The 14,871-nt window shown below is 36.9% G+C and overlaps 1 protein-coding gene across 1 annotated transcript in view; it reads left to right on the top strand.

Annotated features, from left to right (window-relative positions):
- PKHD1 (PKHD1 ciliary IPT domain containing fibrocystin/polyductin) overlaps positions 1-14,871 on the top strand; it is a 292,871-nt gene that overhangs the window by 140,355 nt on the left and 137,645 nt on the right. The window contains 8 exon segments of the mRNA XM_058181645.1: positions 42-51; positions 958-1,141; positions 2,370-2,495; positions 3,175-3,261; positions 7,676-7,806; positions 9,732-9,841; positions 12,113-12,218; positions 12,667-12,801. Of these exon segments, the coding sequence (XP_058037628.1) occupies positions 42-51; positions 958-1,141; positions 2,370-2,495; positions 3,175-3,261; positions 7,676-7,806; positions 9,732-9,841; positions 12,113-12,218; positions 12,667-12,801 (889 nt within the window).

Below are 14,871 nucleotides of genomic sequence, written 5' to 3'. Positions count from 1 at the left end.
CATCCCAGGTTTTTAATCATTATTTCAGAGGCCCTTCCCAGTTTACTTCATGTACAGGCTAAAAAATAAAAATCGGCTTTTCAGTATATGACATTGAAATATTAAGCAGACCGAACTGAGGCATTTTTTGTTTGCTTCAGATGGGAAGGGTTGGAGCAATTAAATGTAGTAGGCATTTTCAGAATACAATTTTGTACTTTAGAGTAATGTACTAATCTGATTCATGCGCACACCTTTCTTCCCCAGTTTTAAAGGGAAAGAATATTTTAAAAAGTATTTTGAGATATTGTAAGAAATATGCATCAACATGCAGAAAAAATAAAACACTATTTAAATATGTGGAGATTTCAAAGACTGTGGAAGAGAATGTTAATATATATGAACACTGGATTTGCTGTTTTACAATGAACTCTTTAATCAAGGAGACAATTGTAGGAATAATTTATGTATGTAAATTTTTGAGACACATGCTGAGTACATTAAACAGTTTATTGCACTCTTGTCACTGAAATACTTTTTGTAGTAGGAGAAATATGATTTTCGTTCTACATTTAACATTTTTATGAGTGAGTAACATTGATCCAAGAGACTGTCTAAAAACAGTGCTCAAAGCAGCAGTCCCCAACCTTTTTGGCACGATGGACTAGTTTCATGGAAGACAGTTTTTCCACGGACCGGTGGTGGTGCTTTTGGTTTTGCTTGCTTGCCTGCCACTCACCTAAGCTGTGTGGCTCAGTTCCTAATAGGCCATGGAGTAGTACTGGTCCATGGCCCGAGGGTTGGGGATCTCTGTCTTAAAAGATGATACAATCATACAATGATTGCCATTCCTATTAAGTATTACTTCAAGTCTGATGATTACATATTTCCTTGTGTTTTGCTGCAATTGTTTGAATAGTCTCAGTTCTAGCTCTGAATAATTTCTATCTCCCTTGCTACTTTTCAGATAACTCAAAGTGCCTCTATAAGAGAAGTGAGAGAAAACCTGGGTCTCAGGACATGGGGGGTATTGTCATTGTGGAATCCTATTATGGTGAAGAGAGTCTGCTACATTTGGCAGGGGTACAGTTCTATCATGTAGGACAAGCATTCCGAAAGCATTTCAGTGCACTGACCATGGTTGGAAATGCTCAAGTGACTAGTAAGACGTTTTAATTTCTAGAGGTGATTGTGGTTGTTGCGTTAAATGTTTTCTTAACAGGGTTTTAAATTTATTTTGCATCTGGGTGCAATCAAAACATCACTGATGAGAGCAAAGAAGGATGATTACTTCTAGAAAAGTTCTGGACATTTGAATTCTACTTGCCAATTGAAATGTTTATTTCAATTCTATGTAGGAAAAGTCTGGAAAAAGTTATGGAGGTGACATTGCTCCCCTCACCCCATATTTTGGCAGCTAATAATTATTCCTCTGTTTTCATCATCAGTATGCTAATCATACTCAGTATGATTTCAGTATCAGTATGTTTTAGCATCCGTATGCTAATGACCCCAACTCTGAATCTCAGTTTTAAGTGAGGTGAGACCAATTAATACAGTATATCTGTATCTATACTTAGTAGTAAGCTGGTCATAGACCTCTATTAAAATTTCATCCAGGGACAAACAAGTTGTTGTTAGTTAAAGATTTAGCTTAAAAAGGAATTGTTTCTGGAAGCTTCCTCCACTTCTGATAGGACTTCCTTAATGATGGCAATTTATCTGTTAAACTCCCTGCATAAACTCACTCAGTACTTCTGCTGGTAGTTAAACTTCTGTTATTTTCTCTCAGCTTTTCATCCATTTGATGTAATTGATTTAAATAATTTTGCTGCTATTTGAAACAACTATTGGTACATTCTAATTTTGATACCCTGTTTCCCCGAAAATAAGACCTCCTCGGATAATAAGCCCAATTGGGCTTTTGAGCGCATGTGCTAAAATAAGTCCCCCCTGAAAATAAGCCCTCCCCAAAAATATTTAACGACATGCACAGCCAGTCCCTGCTATTGGTTCTGGTTAGGGTTAGGGAGACAGAGCTGGAAATCAGGTAAGATAACAAAAGGAGCCCCATCTTGCTCTACGCGCCCCAAAATAATAAGACCTCCTCGAAAATGAGGCCAAGCACTTATTTTGAGGTTCAAAAAAATATAAGACAGGGTCTTATTTTTTGGAGGAAACTGTATATATGTCATTTTATTATTTTACTAAATGTATATGCTGCCCATCTCACTACTAGAACAATATTTATTCCTCCACTGTCTTTAAATCCACTGTAATATGTCATGGGAATTCTGGCTGAAAAGGAGACTTTTAAACACTACGGAATTGCATCACTTTTCAGTTTTGCTGGTCTGTATTCAAGTCTTTTTCTTTTTCTTTTTTTTTAGAATCTTATATGAAACATTGTGTTGTACTGGATTCTTTTGCTCAGGGAGTTAGCTTATCAGGAATATCAGATTTCAAGATTGAAAATAATACTTTTTACAACATTATGGGCCATGGAATTAAAATAGGTAAGTGAACTAAAAAAAAAGGTTACAGGGTTTGCAGAAATTTTCAGCCCAAAATGTTTTATTTTAGAAACTCTTTTTGCTCAGGATTTCCCTAACCCCTTTGCTTTACAATTCTGTTTCCAGAGATTTTATTTTCAAGTAAAAAATAATCATATAAAAACAGAAAATGACATTTCAAGCATTTTTTTTAAAATTAGAGAATTGAAAAATAGAAGTAAGGCAGGTTCTCAAGCTTTCATAAGGGTTCAGTGGATATCTGGGTATTTTCAGGCAATCAGGTGTTTAAGGCATTTTTGTGAAGCACTCAGTAATGATGAAATGTGGAAGCATCACATGTCAGTGGCCTGCTAACCAAAAGGAGTACTGTGGTATCGCAGATATGTTTCGGCACAATATATCATGGAGCAGAAGTCCCTCCATCAAATGAAAAGACACATTTAACACAGCCTGAAACCCCTGAACCCAACGCTGAATGGGACAATTCTTGGTGTTGTTTTTTTTTCTAATTCGGTTGAGGTGAGATGAAGCTACGTTTGTGCTGTCTCCAGTTACAAACATACAGACACAGAGGGAGATTTTAAGAATGTAAATGTTTGGGTGCTTCACCCTGTACCATTTCAGTGGGGAGCGTTAATATTAAGATACCTTTAAACTACAACTTCTTCCATTTATCCCCCAGATCCTCCAATGAACTTTGAACTTGATTTTGGTTATGTTCACATCTGCCAACTTCAAAATGTTGAGAAAATGCAGAGATCATCACAAAGTAATTCGTGTTCCAGCTCTGTGACAAGAGAATGCAAAATGGCATTCAGTCAGCACATATGCTGCCATAGCTCCTGTAGTAAAAAGTCTCCTATCACCCACTCCATATAAAAATAAATACGTTGCTACTCCCACTCACTTTTTCTGTACATATCAGATATAGGTGCATTTTTCAGTTTGTCACAACATCTAACCAGTTCTGGTAATCCAGACAGGAAGCATGACTAGATGGACTAATTCTAATTTATTGTAAGGTTAGTTAATAGAATCTTGCAAGCCTGATAGTACATTTCTCCCTTTGCAGCCCAAGAAAACATTCCTTTTATGGGCTAAGCTGCCTCTTACCTAATCATTTCCCTAGCTATAGCTTTTTCCTCTGATTCCCAAGTTCATCCCCGTACAACATTACGTAGGTTGAGCCACAAAGTCATCAAGCCACCTTTCCTTCCCTGTGTTCAATAGCTCCAAAGAGGTGTGATAATAAAAAGATAGCATGCATTATTGATTTGCAACAGGCACTTCCTCAATACTGTAACTGGAATTGCACATTGTTGTGGTTGAAAAAGGAACAATAAAAGCTAAACAATCCCTACTAAATAGATTGAAATAGTAACAGGATACTGAAGCTGCATGGGATGTGAGAGAAGTTATATTGCTATGAATCCAAGAAGGTAAAGTTCTCACTGTGTATGCCCACAGCATTGACAAGAATACCCAGCTTGGCTCTGGAAGCAAAAGGTCTTAGAAGTAGATCAGGGGTCTCCAACCTTAGTAACTTTAAGGTTTGTGGACTTCAACTCCCAGAGTTCCTCAGCCAGCTGGCTGAGGAACTCTGGGAGTTGAAGTCCACAAACCTTAAAGTTACTAAGGTTGGAGACCCCTGAACTAGATAGTCTTTTGTGACTATACAGATCTGCAGCTGGTTCTGAAACAACATAAATGTGTAAATCCCCAGGATTCAGAGACTGGTAGAACTTCAGTCTTCAAATGAAAGTCACATTCACACGTAGTCATCCTGACTGTAGCTTTGTGAGAGATATCCATATTTGATAAGCTTCATCTCCTCATAATGCTTTAGTTTTCTTGTGGATTTCACCCCTTTTTTATGGAACAAAAATATCTTATGGAAAATTTAATAACTCATATTGATAAGGAATATAACTAGACTAGAACTAGACTCCTGGTTTCTATGCCAGCATTGTAATCTCTACATCAAATCAATATATCATACATTGGGTACATTCAATTTGTATGACATATCAAAAAAAATAGACTTGGGGCCCACAAAATAGAACAAATGTCTTCTAAAATCCTTCCTTCCTTCCTTCCTTCCTTCCTTCCTTCCTTCCTTCCTTCCTTCCTTCCTTCCTTCCTCCCTCCCTCCCTCCCTCCCTCCCTCCCTCTCACTCTAAACTGCTCACTAAAATAGAAGCAACATATAAAAAATTAACCAAAACAACTGCAAAATAATCACAAGATGGCAATCCAGCAATAAAGCAAACATAAACATATGGCAACCATCAGCTTTTTGGACAAAGAGTTGATCCAGATGGCTGCATTAATTTTTTATCCACTGGTCTTTGAATTGAAAGAAAAGTATGTTGGTGTAATCCATGGTGCCCCTGGCTAATCCCTATTTTAAAACTAGAACTGGAGTGACAAAAGGTACAGTTCTTATTAACCTATTGAGAGCAAGTTAAAGAAAAGGATTAATACAGATTCTGATTTCATTTACTCTTCCATTTCCCCTGCTGATGGGAAATCGGCCATCAATCATTCTCACATGTATTTATTTATTTATTTGGGCTTTCTTACCTCCCAATCCTAAGGATCCGTGGTGGTGTATGTCAGAAATATAAACAACACTGAAAGCACAAATACCAAATTACTGTCCTTATTAAAATTAGCTGATGCTAAGGACTCCCTTGGCAATATAGATTTAATTTGTTTATGAAATGCTGACAAATTAGAGGCTGCATTTTTTTCAATGAAAGAGATCACCACAAAATAAGGGCAACCCTAGAGAAGATCTTGCATGAGAAGGGCAGCTTTGGAGAAGTATAGGCAAGAGCTTAGAATGGTAGGTATAGCCATCTGTCTAGCTGTCCAACAGATGCATTGCAAGAGTGGGGCAATTCATGGGATGGAGAACCTCTGATGTGCCTTTTTTGTTGTAATCCCTCCTCTTATGAATACATGCTAATCACATGTCCAAAAGTAAACCAAGATCCATACTCACCTTCCTAACTTTCCTAGGAGCCTGAAGACCTGGCTCTGCCAATTGGCTTGGGGCCCCACCAGCATGCATGACATTGGAGATGTCATGCCCCCAACTCTCCCATGCACATCCTGCTCCCTTCTTCCTCATCTTTGTAATTGTAAATTATTATTATGCATTTTAATGTTCAATGTTTTATCAGTGTTTAGTATTTGTAAGCTACCCAGAGTTGCCTCTAGGCAAGATGGGTAGCAAACAAGTCTAATCAATCAACCAACCAACCAGCTAGCAAACTATCAGGTTCCAGGAGGTGATGATAATGAGTAAATTCCATCCTCAACAAGTGTTTCAAAAGAAGGTGAATGTAGTGAGTGACTAAGGAGTCCAGTTCTAACCTGACAGCTGGTGGCACCAGAGGAAGCCAGTGTAGAGCCATGGAAAACACACTGTTGTGATTAGCTGTTGTGCTGTAACAACACTGTCCTCACCAAATAAAGCCAAAGCCATAATGAAGTAGCCAAAGGCATTGTTCCAGCACCAAAGTAAAAAAAACAACATCCAATAAAATGTATAGCTTGAAAAACATGTCAATGATGGAAGAACTAGCAATGTGAGCTGGCACATGCAGGTGATTTTTCTTAGGTTTAATCAACCTTTTGTGCAGCAGATAACCAGCATTTACAAACAGACCACTACACCTGCTTAAAATACAACAACAAACAGATCTGTGTTTCTCATGAAGCCAGGTAGGACCTGAAATGCATTGTGTAAACTGATGCTTCTGCAAAAGCCAGTTGCCTGGTCTTTCCTGGAGCTCAAGTGACAAATACCATGACGAACAGTTCCCAGCAACCAGAGGGGAAGGAATGTCCCTGCAGCTCCCTAAATGGGCTATAAAGACCTGGGATAATAAACTGCAACTAAACCAGTAATTACATTCTATTTACTGGATACAGTTTTCAAACACCATCGCATCCAGTTTACTGGCTATAGTTTTTATCCGTAATAAAAACTATATCTAGACAATTGGGAAATTCCTACTTTAAAACTGGAACAGCCAAAGATAACTGTAAGCTGTTTCAAGTATGGGCTGGGGATAAGATGAAAGATATGGCAAAAAAATATATGTTACCAGGGCATATTCATGTTGCGGTTAGGGGGACAAGAGGAAAAACCCCAAGTGAAAGTGAATTTGTGTAATCAAGCTTCTTGAATAGGAACACGTTAGCCTGGAGAACAGAGAACCCAGCTAAGCCAGCAGTATCCAGTCAAAGGAAGACATATTTGAGTTTAATTTACTATGTTCCCATTCCTATGGGATCTGTTGTTCTGCTTTCAACAGTTATTAAAGATAAGCACTGCTGCTGGCTGCTTATAATGACACTTTCATAAATATATAGAATATGATGATTTTGATACAACAGTAATGCTCCAGTAGATCAAAATCATCTAAAAAAGAATTTTGATCAGGACAAAAATGTTTGCACACGATATAACCAGATCTAGGCCAGCAGCAATTATTAAGTGAAGAGCAGCACACACCAAGCAACAGAACAAAGGCTTATTAAAGGATGCTAAACAGGGTCTTGATATTTGTAAATGCACCACAAAGTTCATCATCAGCAAAGCATGCACAATGTACTTTAACATAAGCTAAATCAATTAACCAGATCAACACCATGTTAGTAGTCTTTGCATTTATATAGCCTCAGCAAGTTTAGGAACACTTGTGTGTAAAGCAAGGTAGTACATGTGCAAACACACACACACACACGCACACACCTCCTTTGCTTTACCAGAATGCAGAATAAAGTGCTCCGTATATTGGTCCAAGTCTTCAGTTTGATCTCTAACTACAACTCACCCACATTTACTTTCACTTCCCTGCAGCAAAGTTTTTTTTTAAGCAGCAATTATTTACCAAGCAGATTGGCAGCTATGCAGCTGCTATTGGGATTTGAGTTTATCTGCTGCTGTCCTCAGAACAGTCCATTTCTCCATCACTTCATTAAGCCTAATTCAGTAGCAGCTAGGGCCATGAATAATAGGGTGGGTGCAAAAAGATAGATAGATAGATAGATAGATAGATAGATAGATAGATAGATAGATAGATAGGCAGGCAGGCAGGCAGGCAGGCAGGCAGGCAGGCAGACAGTCTGCTATGCAATAATTTATTAATTTGCAATTGTATTTTTAGGAGCATGGCATGGCAATAATAAAATAAGACACAATACAATTATTGGACTAGTGGGCGTTGATGGCCTTTCCAATACTGAAGTTCTGTCCCCAGCTGGAATATATATCCAGTCTCCTGATAATTTGATAGAGGTAAGATATAAAGACAATGCTATTGTACAACGGGAAAGCAAAAAACAAGTGACATTGTGATACATTTTCTTGAAGCTTCCTCACCCCAACAGTTAGATTAATGCTTAAATTAAATTAATGCTTGTTCTGCTGTTTCTTGCATTTCTTTCTAATTCTATTTGTTCAGTTCAGTTCAGTTCTGAACTGAAGAAGCTTCTTGGATGAGAACTGAAACATTTTCAAGAAAAAGAAACTAAGAAAGTCCAGTTGCCTCTGGAAAAGCACCTTTGGGTTTCTCTATGAACCTTGAATAAATAGTGTGCAAGAGAGGCCTGCGTATCTTTCAGTTTTCAAAATACCATCCATTGGAAAAAAGAGGAGGAAGCAAGTAGAAACAAAGCAAATAGAAATGATTGCTTAGTTTTCAACATTGCATTAAACAAATATGTATGGTGCCAATATTATGAACAAAATGTAACTTGGTTGTACTCCAAATTCTATCAGACATTCACGCGGAAAGGCATTTCTGGGAATATTTAGCTACAATGAAATTCATAAAATAAAGTTCCTAAAGAATGTATTTCCAAATAAAATTTCCTACTTGCCTAAAAGTACTGCTGTCAAGCTACTACTCCTCTGCATAAATATACAGGCTTCCCTCCCTTCCCTGGGTTAAAAATAATTTCTGAACTGAATCAATGACATTCTAGGTAAATATCCAGTGACATAATATGAATTGACAATGGAAGCTCTACATTAACTGTGCTATGGGCAGTATGATATGCAAAGCTATATTTCTGTAACAAGGTGCCTAGACTTGTGCTTTCGGCATTACTCTTATCTCTTTGTTTTGCCACCCAGAGAAAAATGTCATGCACCATGACAGTGAGAAAACTGGATAGATCACAAGTCTGGAAATAGGATCTGGGGCCTTTCTTTCTCAGGCTACTGATTCTACTGATTCTCTTTGATCTAGGTCACAACTAGTGTTCTCAAAACCATTCATCCAGTAACCTCTGGCAAGTGAATTGGTGGCTGTGCTTGCAATCCCTTTGGGGACATAACCACTTGGCAAGCATTTAAAATGACACCAGTGAGAGCACCTTTTGGCCACTGCACATCTGGATCAGATTTCCATTATGATTTTTTTTTTTAGTGCTGAATGTCTAGGCAATATTCCCAGTTAATTGCCTTCTCTCTTAGAGTCTCCTAATTTTGAATCTTGATTTGGTAATGAAATAGTTTTATTTCAAAATAGATACACTGTTTTGTATTTTAAGATGAACTGACCTTAATTCTCATTCCTGATCTATAATGGGAATCAGAATTTTCTCCCCACCCCAAAAAAACATACAAAAGAAAGTATAGTAAGAAAAATAGTAGCACTGATTAAGAGATTAGGGAAATTCTATGTTCAAGTTCTCATCTGACTGAATGTTGACTGAATAAATTGGGGCCAACCATAGCCAATCAAACTACTCTATTTCACAGGATAGTTCTGGTGCTAAAAAGTGAGGGAACAAAGCTACTTTGAGCCCCTGAAGAAAATAGAAGTAGCTACAATAGAGGAAGTCCATATTATGAAAAACTATTCAAAGTGTTGCAAAAACAAAATGGAACAAAGGAGTGGGGTGTTTTTTTTTGGGGGGGGGGAAATGATCTAAATCATGATTAAAAAGAACTGAATCTGAAATCCAGGATTTGATGTCAATGTTTAGAATAGTTGAGGGTGGGGGAGGCATGTTTGTATGGGTCTTCCCAACTTTCAGAGAGACCTATTATCTTAACCTCCATAGATTTCAACAATAATTTGATAGAGATCAAAGTACCGTTAGTGATGATAAATTCTCGTGACTTACAGACACAAACCTGTTCAGTGTTCTTGGTGTTTTAGGATCTTTGTTGAGTTGGTTCAGATGTCCTAATAACTGCTATTTCCTCTGCAGAGTAACTTGGTGTGTGGCGCCGGACATGGTTATTTTTTTCACCTTCCTCCTTCAAGATTAGGAGAACCAGTGATGTCCTTCAGTAATAATGTAGCACATTCCTGCTCTGGGTATCTTTTTTTTCCCTTTCTGCCTATTTTATTTTGTCATCTCACACATGCCAACAGATATACAACATGCACATACATAAGAAATCTGCAGTAATTAACTGGGGTAAATGTGTTTAATGCTTTCGCTGATGTTTAATAGGGTCTCTCTCCAGCAGGATGAAAACGTATTGATATGCTATGGTTCATTTCTCATAGACTATGCAAACAATTCATTTCATTTTCAGTTGCATATAGTCTTTTTCAATTCTAAACCATTCTGTCATATTTTCATCTGTTATGTTTTACTCCATTGGAGAGATGTGCCATGGATACATAATATTTCTCATGTTGCTGTATTCTTATCCTTTTTTACGGGGGCAAAATATTACATATTTTTTTTGCAAAATATTACAAATATTAAAGATTGGCACAGAGTCCCTGCCATACTTTATGAAAGTGTTTCAGTTCATTAACAAATGTCATGCATAATTGCCATGAATTATTATTTATTTTTCTCCTAATCTATATTAATTTGATTATCCACATTTCAGTTTGGTGTTGTGGTTAAGAGCCCAAGCTAGAAAGCAGGAAACTGTGAGCCATAGTCCCACTTTAGGCTTGAAGTCAGCCGGGTGACCTTGGGCCAGTCACTTTCTCTCAGCCGTAGGAAGGAGGCAATGTTGTGACCCAGACCCAAGTAGGTAGTAATAAACTTAGTCCATGGAAAAACAAACTTTATTCAAACAGCTGGGAATTACTTCATTCCCAGTGTTGTTCAACTCAAAGTAAAACAAATGCCTCCCAACACAAATTCCTTAGTTATCTAACAAACCTTAGTCCAATTAAGCAAACTGCCAAAGGCCCTTCCTGGCAAATGTCCAGAAGCCACAAAAACAAAGATGTACACAAAGCAGAAGACGGAGCAGAAGACGCAGCTATAACATTGTTGTCCAGCAAAGTGAAACACTGGTGCTGGTCTGTTTTAAGCCTTATGGGAGGGGCCAATCATCTCTTGGCCCTACTCCTGAGTTGTCCTCTTTGCTTGAGCTGCCCTTGCCTTCTGGCAGCTCTTCTCATGCGTGCATTAGGAACAGGCTCTTCCTGTTCCTCTGCCTCACTACTATCAGTCTCTGGAGGCTCTGGAGTCCGCTCCTCACTTCCCGATGGCCCTGGTCCCACCTCAACCTCATTGCTGTCTGACTCCATTGCCAGCTCTGTAGGCTGCTGACGGACCACAATAGGCAATGGTAAACCACTTCTGAAAACTCTTGCCAAGAAAACTTCAGGGACTCACCCAGGCAGTTATCAGGAGTCCAAACCTCACTTGAAGGTACACACACACACACACACACACACACACAGAGAGAGAGAGAGAGAGAGAGAAATTCTCATCATGAACAGGTTGAGAACAGAAGCTATAATAATCTCAACCAAAGAACTATATCAGGGAATCATTGTAATTTTGGAGCGGACTGGCTAGACCAGATTTTTAAGTCTTCTTGAGGCTAAATGTGTTTAGTGGAAGTGGATTGCAAGTATTGCATTTCTTGTGTTAATTAAATATGTACTTTCAACAACTTTCTAATATACATATCACAAATGCTATTATTTGTTATATCCCACCTTTCCTCTAGAGCTCAAGGTGGTATACACAGTGCTGTTTTCCTCCACTCCCAGTGGTCTTAATTCAACACCCTTAAGCAGTAGTTGAAATGCTTGTATTTAAAAGCAAGCTTACTATTCAGTTTCTTGCCTCTTTTCTTGAAGTATTTTGATATTTGCTTACTTTAGAAATGAGCATTTTTCCTGCCCTAAAATGTTGGATACTACATATGAGGAAATGCTGCTGATTAACTACCTACCCTGAAAGAAAGTACTTTTCATATTGCCTTTTCTGTTTATTTTTTATTCAATTTCATCAATTGCCACCTCCAAATACACACTATGGACTTCATTTGTGGTGCTAGAATCGCTAAATTATTCAATGAGTGCTAGTGTGGTTTAGTGTTTAAGTTATCAATTTGGGAGCAGGGCCCCCCAGATTCTAGTCCACCTTCAATTTTGGAAGTGCTCTCAGCAGCACCTGAACTTACAGGGTTGTTGTGCTGAAAAATAGGAAGAACAAGCACCGTGTCTAATATCTTAAGCTCTTCTACATATGATGGGATAAAAATAAAATGAATTGAATAAATAATGCATGTAGTGTCATCTGATATAGTGTGTCATCTGATATAAATTTGCCTAGATTATTTTTGTTGTTTATGAAATCATCATTTACTTTGCTATAAATAGGTATGGACTCCTAATACATCCAGCATATCACCCTCAAAAGGGAAACAATACAGAACCTGTTAAATTCCAAAATTTTACTGCCTGGCAGTGCAAAGGTGGAGCAAAGGTACCATGCATTCTTTCTTCCTAGAAACAACAGAAAAAGATAAAAAGAAAGCTAGAAAGAAGATAAAATGATAAAATTGTATATTAGCAGCATCAAATGGCTGTATTTTAAATAATGCTGGATGTTATTTTTATGATATTAAATGCATGCAAATAATTCCTTTTTGTGTTCATTTTCTATAGTAATACTGATAGTGAATGTCTTTGCAGCAAAACTTGTGAAATATCAATCTTTAATTTTTGTCATCTGCTAACATACAAAACTAAATCAATAGAATTGGCATTATTTTAGATGATTTCTTAAAAATTCAATTTATCTTATGAAGCTGGAGCCCAGGTTTGCCTTCTTGGTTTATCATTTTCTTTGAAACTAATGGGAGACTTTGTAATTAGCATTATGCTATATGAAAACAATGCTAATATATCATGTTAAAATATTATTCTATCAGATTATCAGCACCAGCAACCTTCAGCTTTGGAACTTTCACATCTCTTCCTGCAAAGATTTTGGTATCAACATTGTGGAAAGTCTTGGAAACACTTCAGTTGTCAACAGTATACTAATTGGCTGCTTCCATGAAAAGGTATGAGGTTACATTTTTTTCTAAAGAATCACAGTTAAAGAGCCAAGAACACAGAATTAAAACCACAGCTTTTCTGGATACTAATTCAGGAACTGAATTTCCTTTCATAAACCAGCCTCACAGAATTATGATTTGAGAGAGTCTTAGTAACCAAATTCTTTGAAATCCAAATCATATTAATTTCAACTCTATTCTTGAAAAGGTTCTATATGTATCAGGAAAGAAAGTATACTATCTTGAATTACCATTTTTCTGTCTCCATACATCAACAAACTAAATTTTCCATCATAAATTTGTTTTGGGGTAATTTACCTTGAGTAATCTTAACATTTTTCTGTGAAGTTCTGTTCATTTGTTGGAAGTCATTTCATTCCAATCCCCACTCAGATTTTCATTAAGAGAAATTTATTACTCTCTCTATAGGTCATTTATAGAATATCACTTTATTTATTTATAACCTATTTTTATTATTTTAATACATTTACAGAATCCTCATTTGTGGCATAAATTCCCAATATAATAGTCTCAGTTCCATGTAAATTAACCTCCACCACAACCTCCTCCCATCGTCCAGTGCGTCCAGTCCGCTCTCACAGGGAGGGCCTCCTTAGGGTGCCATCGGCCAACCAATTTCAGCTGGCAGCCCCCAGGGGGCTCTGGCCTTGTGGAACGATCTGCCAGTGGGACTCCGTCTTCTCCCTGATCTTCGGACCTTTACGCGCGAGCTCAAGACCTTCTTTTTTCACCAAACGGGGCTGGCCTGATTGATTTTAATATTGTGGGTTTTTAGTGGGCTTTTAAATAGGGGTTTTATTTTATTTTTGTAATTTTCTTACTTAATATTTTTAACATACAGCGATTGAATTAGATTTTTAAACCGGATTTTGTATTTTAAAATTTTTGGATTATTGTGTTTTATTTGCTGTATTTGCTGTATTTCCTGAGTCTTCGGAGAAGGGGGTATAAAAATTTGAAAAATAAATAAATAAATAAACAAATCTACCATGATCATCAATCAATACAAGTTCTGGTTTTAGTTGATGATTTTATATACAAAAAATTATATACAAAAAAATATTTTTCTGTTTTTTGTTCCAACTAAAGTAATTTTTTTACCCAACATTTTATAAACCAAAATTTTGTATCCGTTTTTCTAAAATAAGTAATTTTTTTTGCAAATAATGATTTTAAAAAATCATTTAAATCATTTAAAATAATTTGTTTTATCTATATTCTATCTTAAATTTTTGTAATTCATGATAAAACCAAAAGTTTAGAACAGTCTAAACATGTAGTCTTTTTCCTCACAAAATGGACCAAAACAGTCCTTGAAACATTTCTTCTTTTGCAGATCTTGACTTTATTCTATAAACTTTATCTATTTCTTCCTCAGTATCCTTCTCTCTGCAATTTAAAAAGTTTCCCAAAAGCTTTATAATCTTCTCTTTAATATCTTCATCAGAAATCTCTGGAATAATTTTGAATCTCAGACTGAATTCTTTCTCTTTTAATTCCAGTAGAGCCAAATTGGAATGTCTAGTACTCTTTCCAATTCTTATTTATTTATTTATTTATTTTATTTGTCATAACAATATAACAATATATATATAAAGCGTTGCATAAAGGGTTATATAATATATGAACGTATATATGAGGAGAAACGAGGTACTAAAAACATATATATACATAGGGGAAGAAACAGTAGGACAGGAACGGTAGGCACGTTTGTGCTCTTATGCACGCCCCTTAGAGTCCTCTTAGGAAAGTGGTGAGGTCAACCGTGGACAGTTTTTGAGTAAAGCCTTTGGGGTTATGAGAAGAAACCACAGAGTCAGGTAATGCATTCCAAGTATATACAATTCTGTTACAGAAATCGTGTTTTCTGCAATCTAAACTGGAGCGGTTGACATTGAGTTTAAATCTGTTAGTAGCTCTTGTGATATTGTTATTGAAACTAAAAAAGTCATTGACAGGAAGGACATTACAACGGATGATTTTATATGCTAAACCCAGATCTTGACGAAGGCGACGAAGTTCCAAGTTTTCTAGACCCAAGATATCAAGTCTGGT

The sequence above is a fragment of the Ahaetulla prasina genome, chromosome 1, assembly GCF_028640845.1.
Source record: "Ahaetulla prasina isolate Xishuangbanna chromosome 1, ASM2864084v1, whole genome shotgun sequence".
Taxonomy (NCBI): Eukaryota; Metazoa; Chordata; class Lepidosauria; order Squamata; family Colubridae; genus Ahaetulla; species Ahaetulla prasina.
This window is presented reverse-complemented; position numbering and strand designations above follow the sequence as displayed.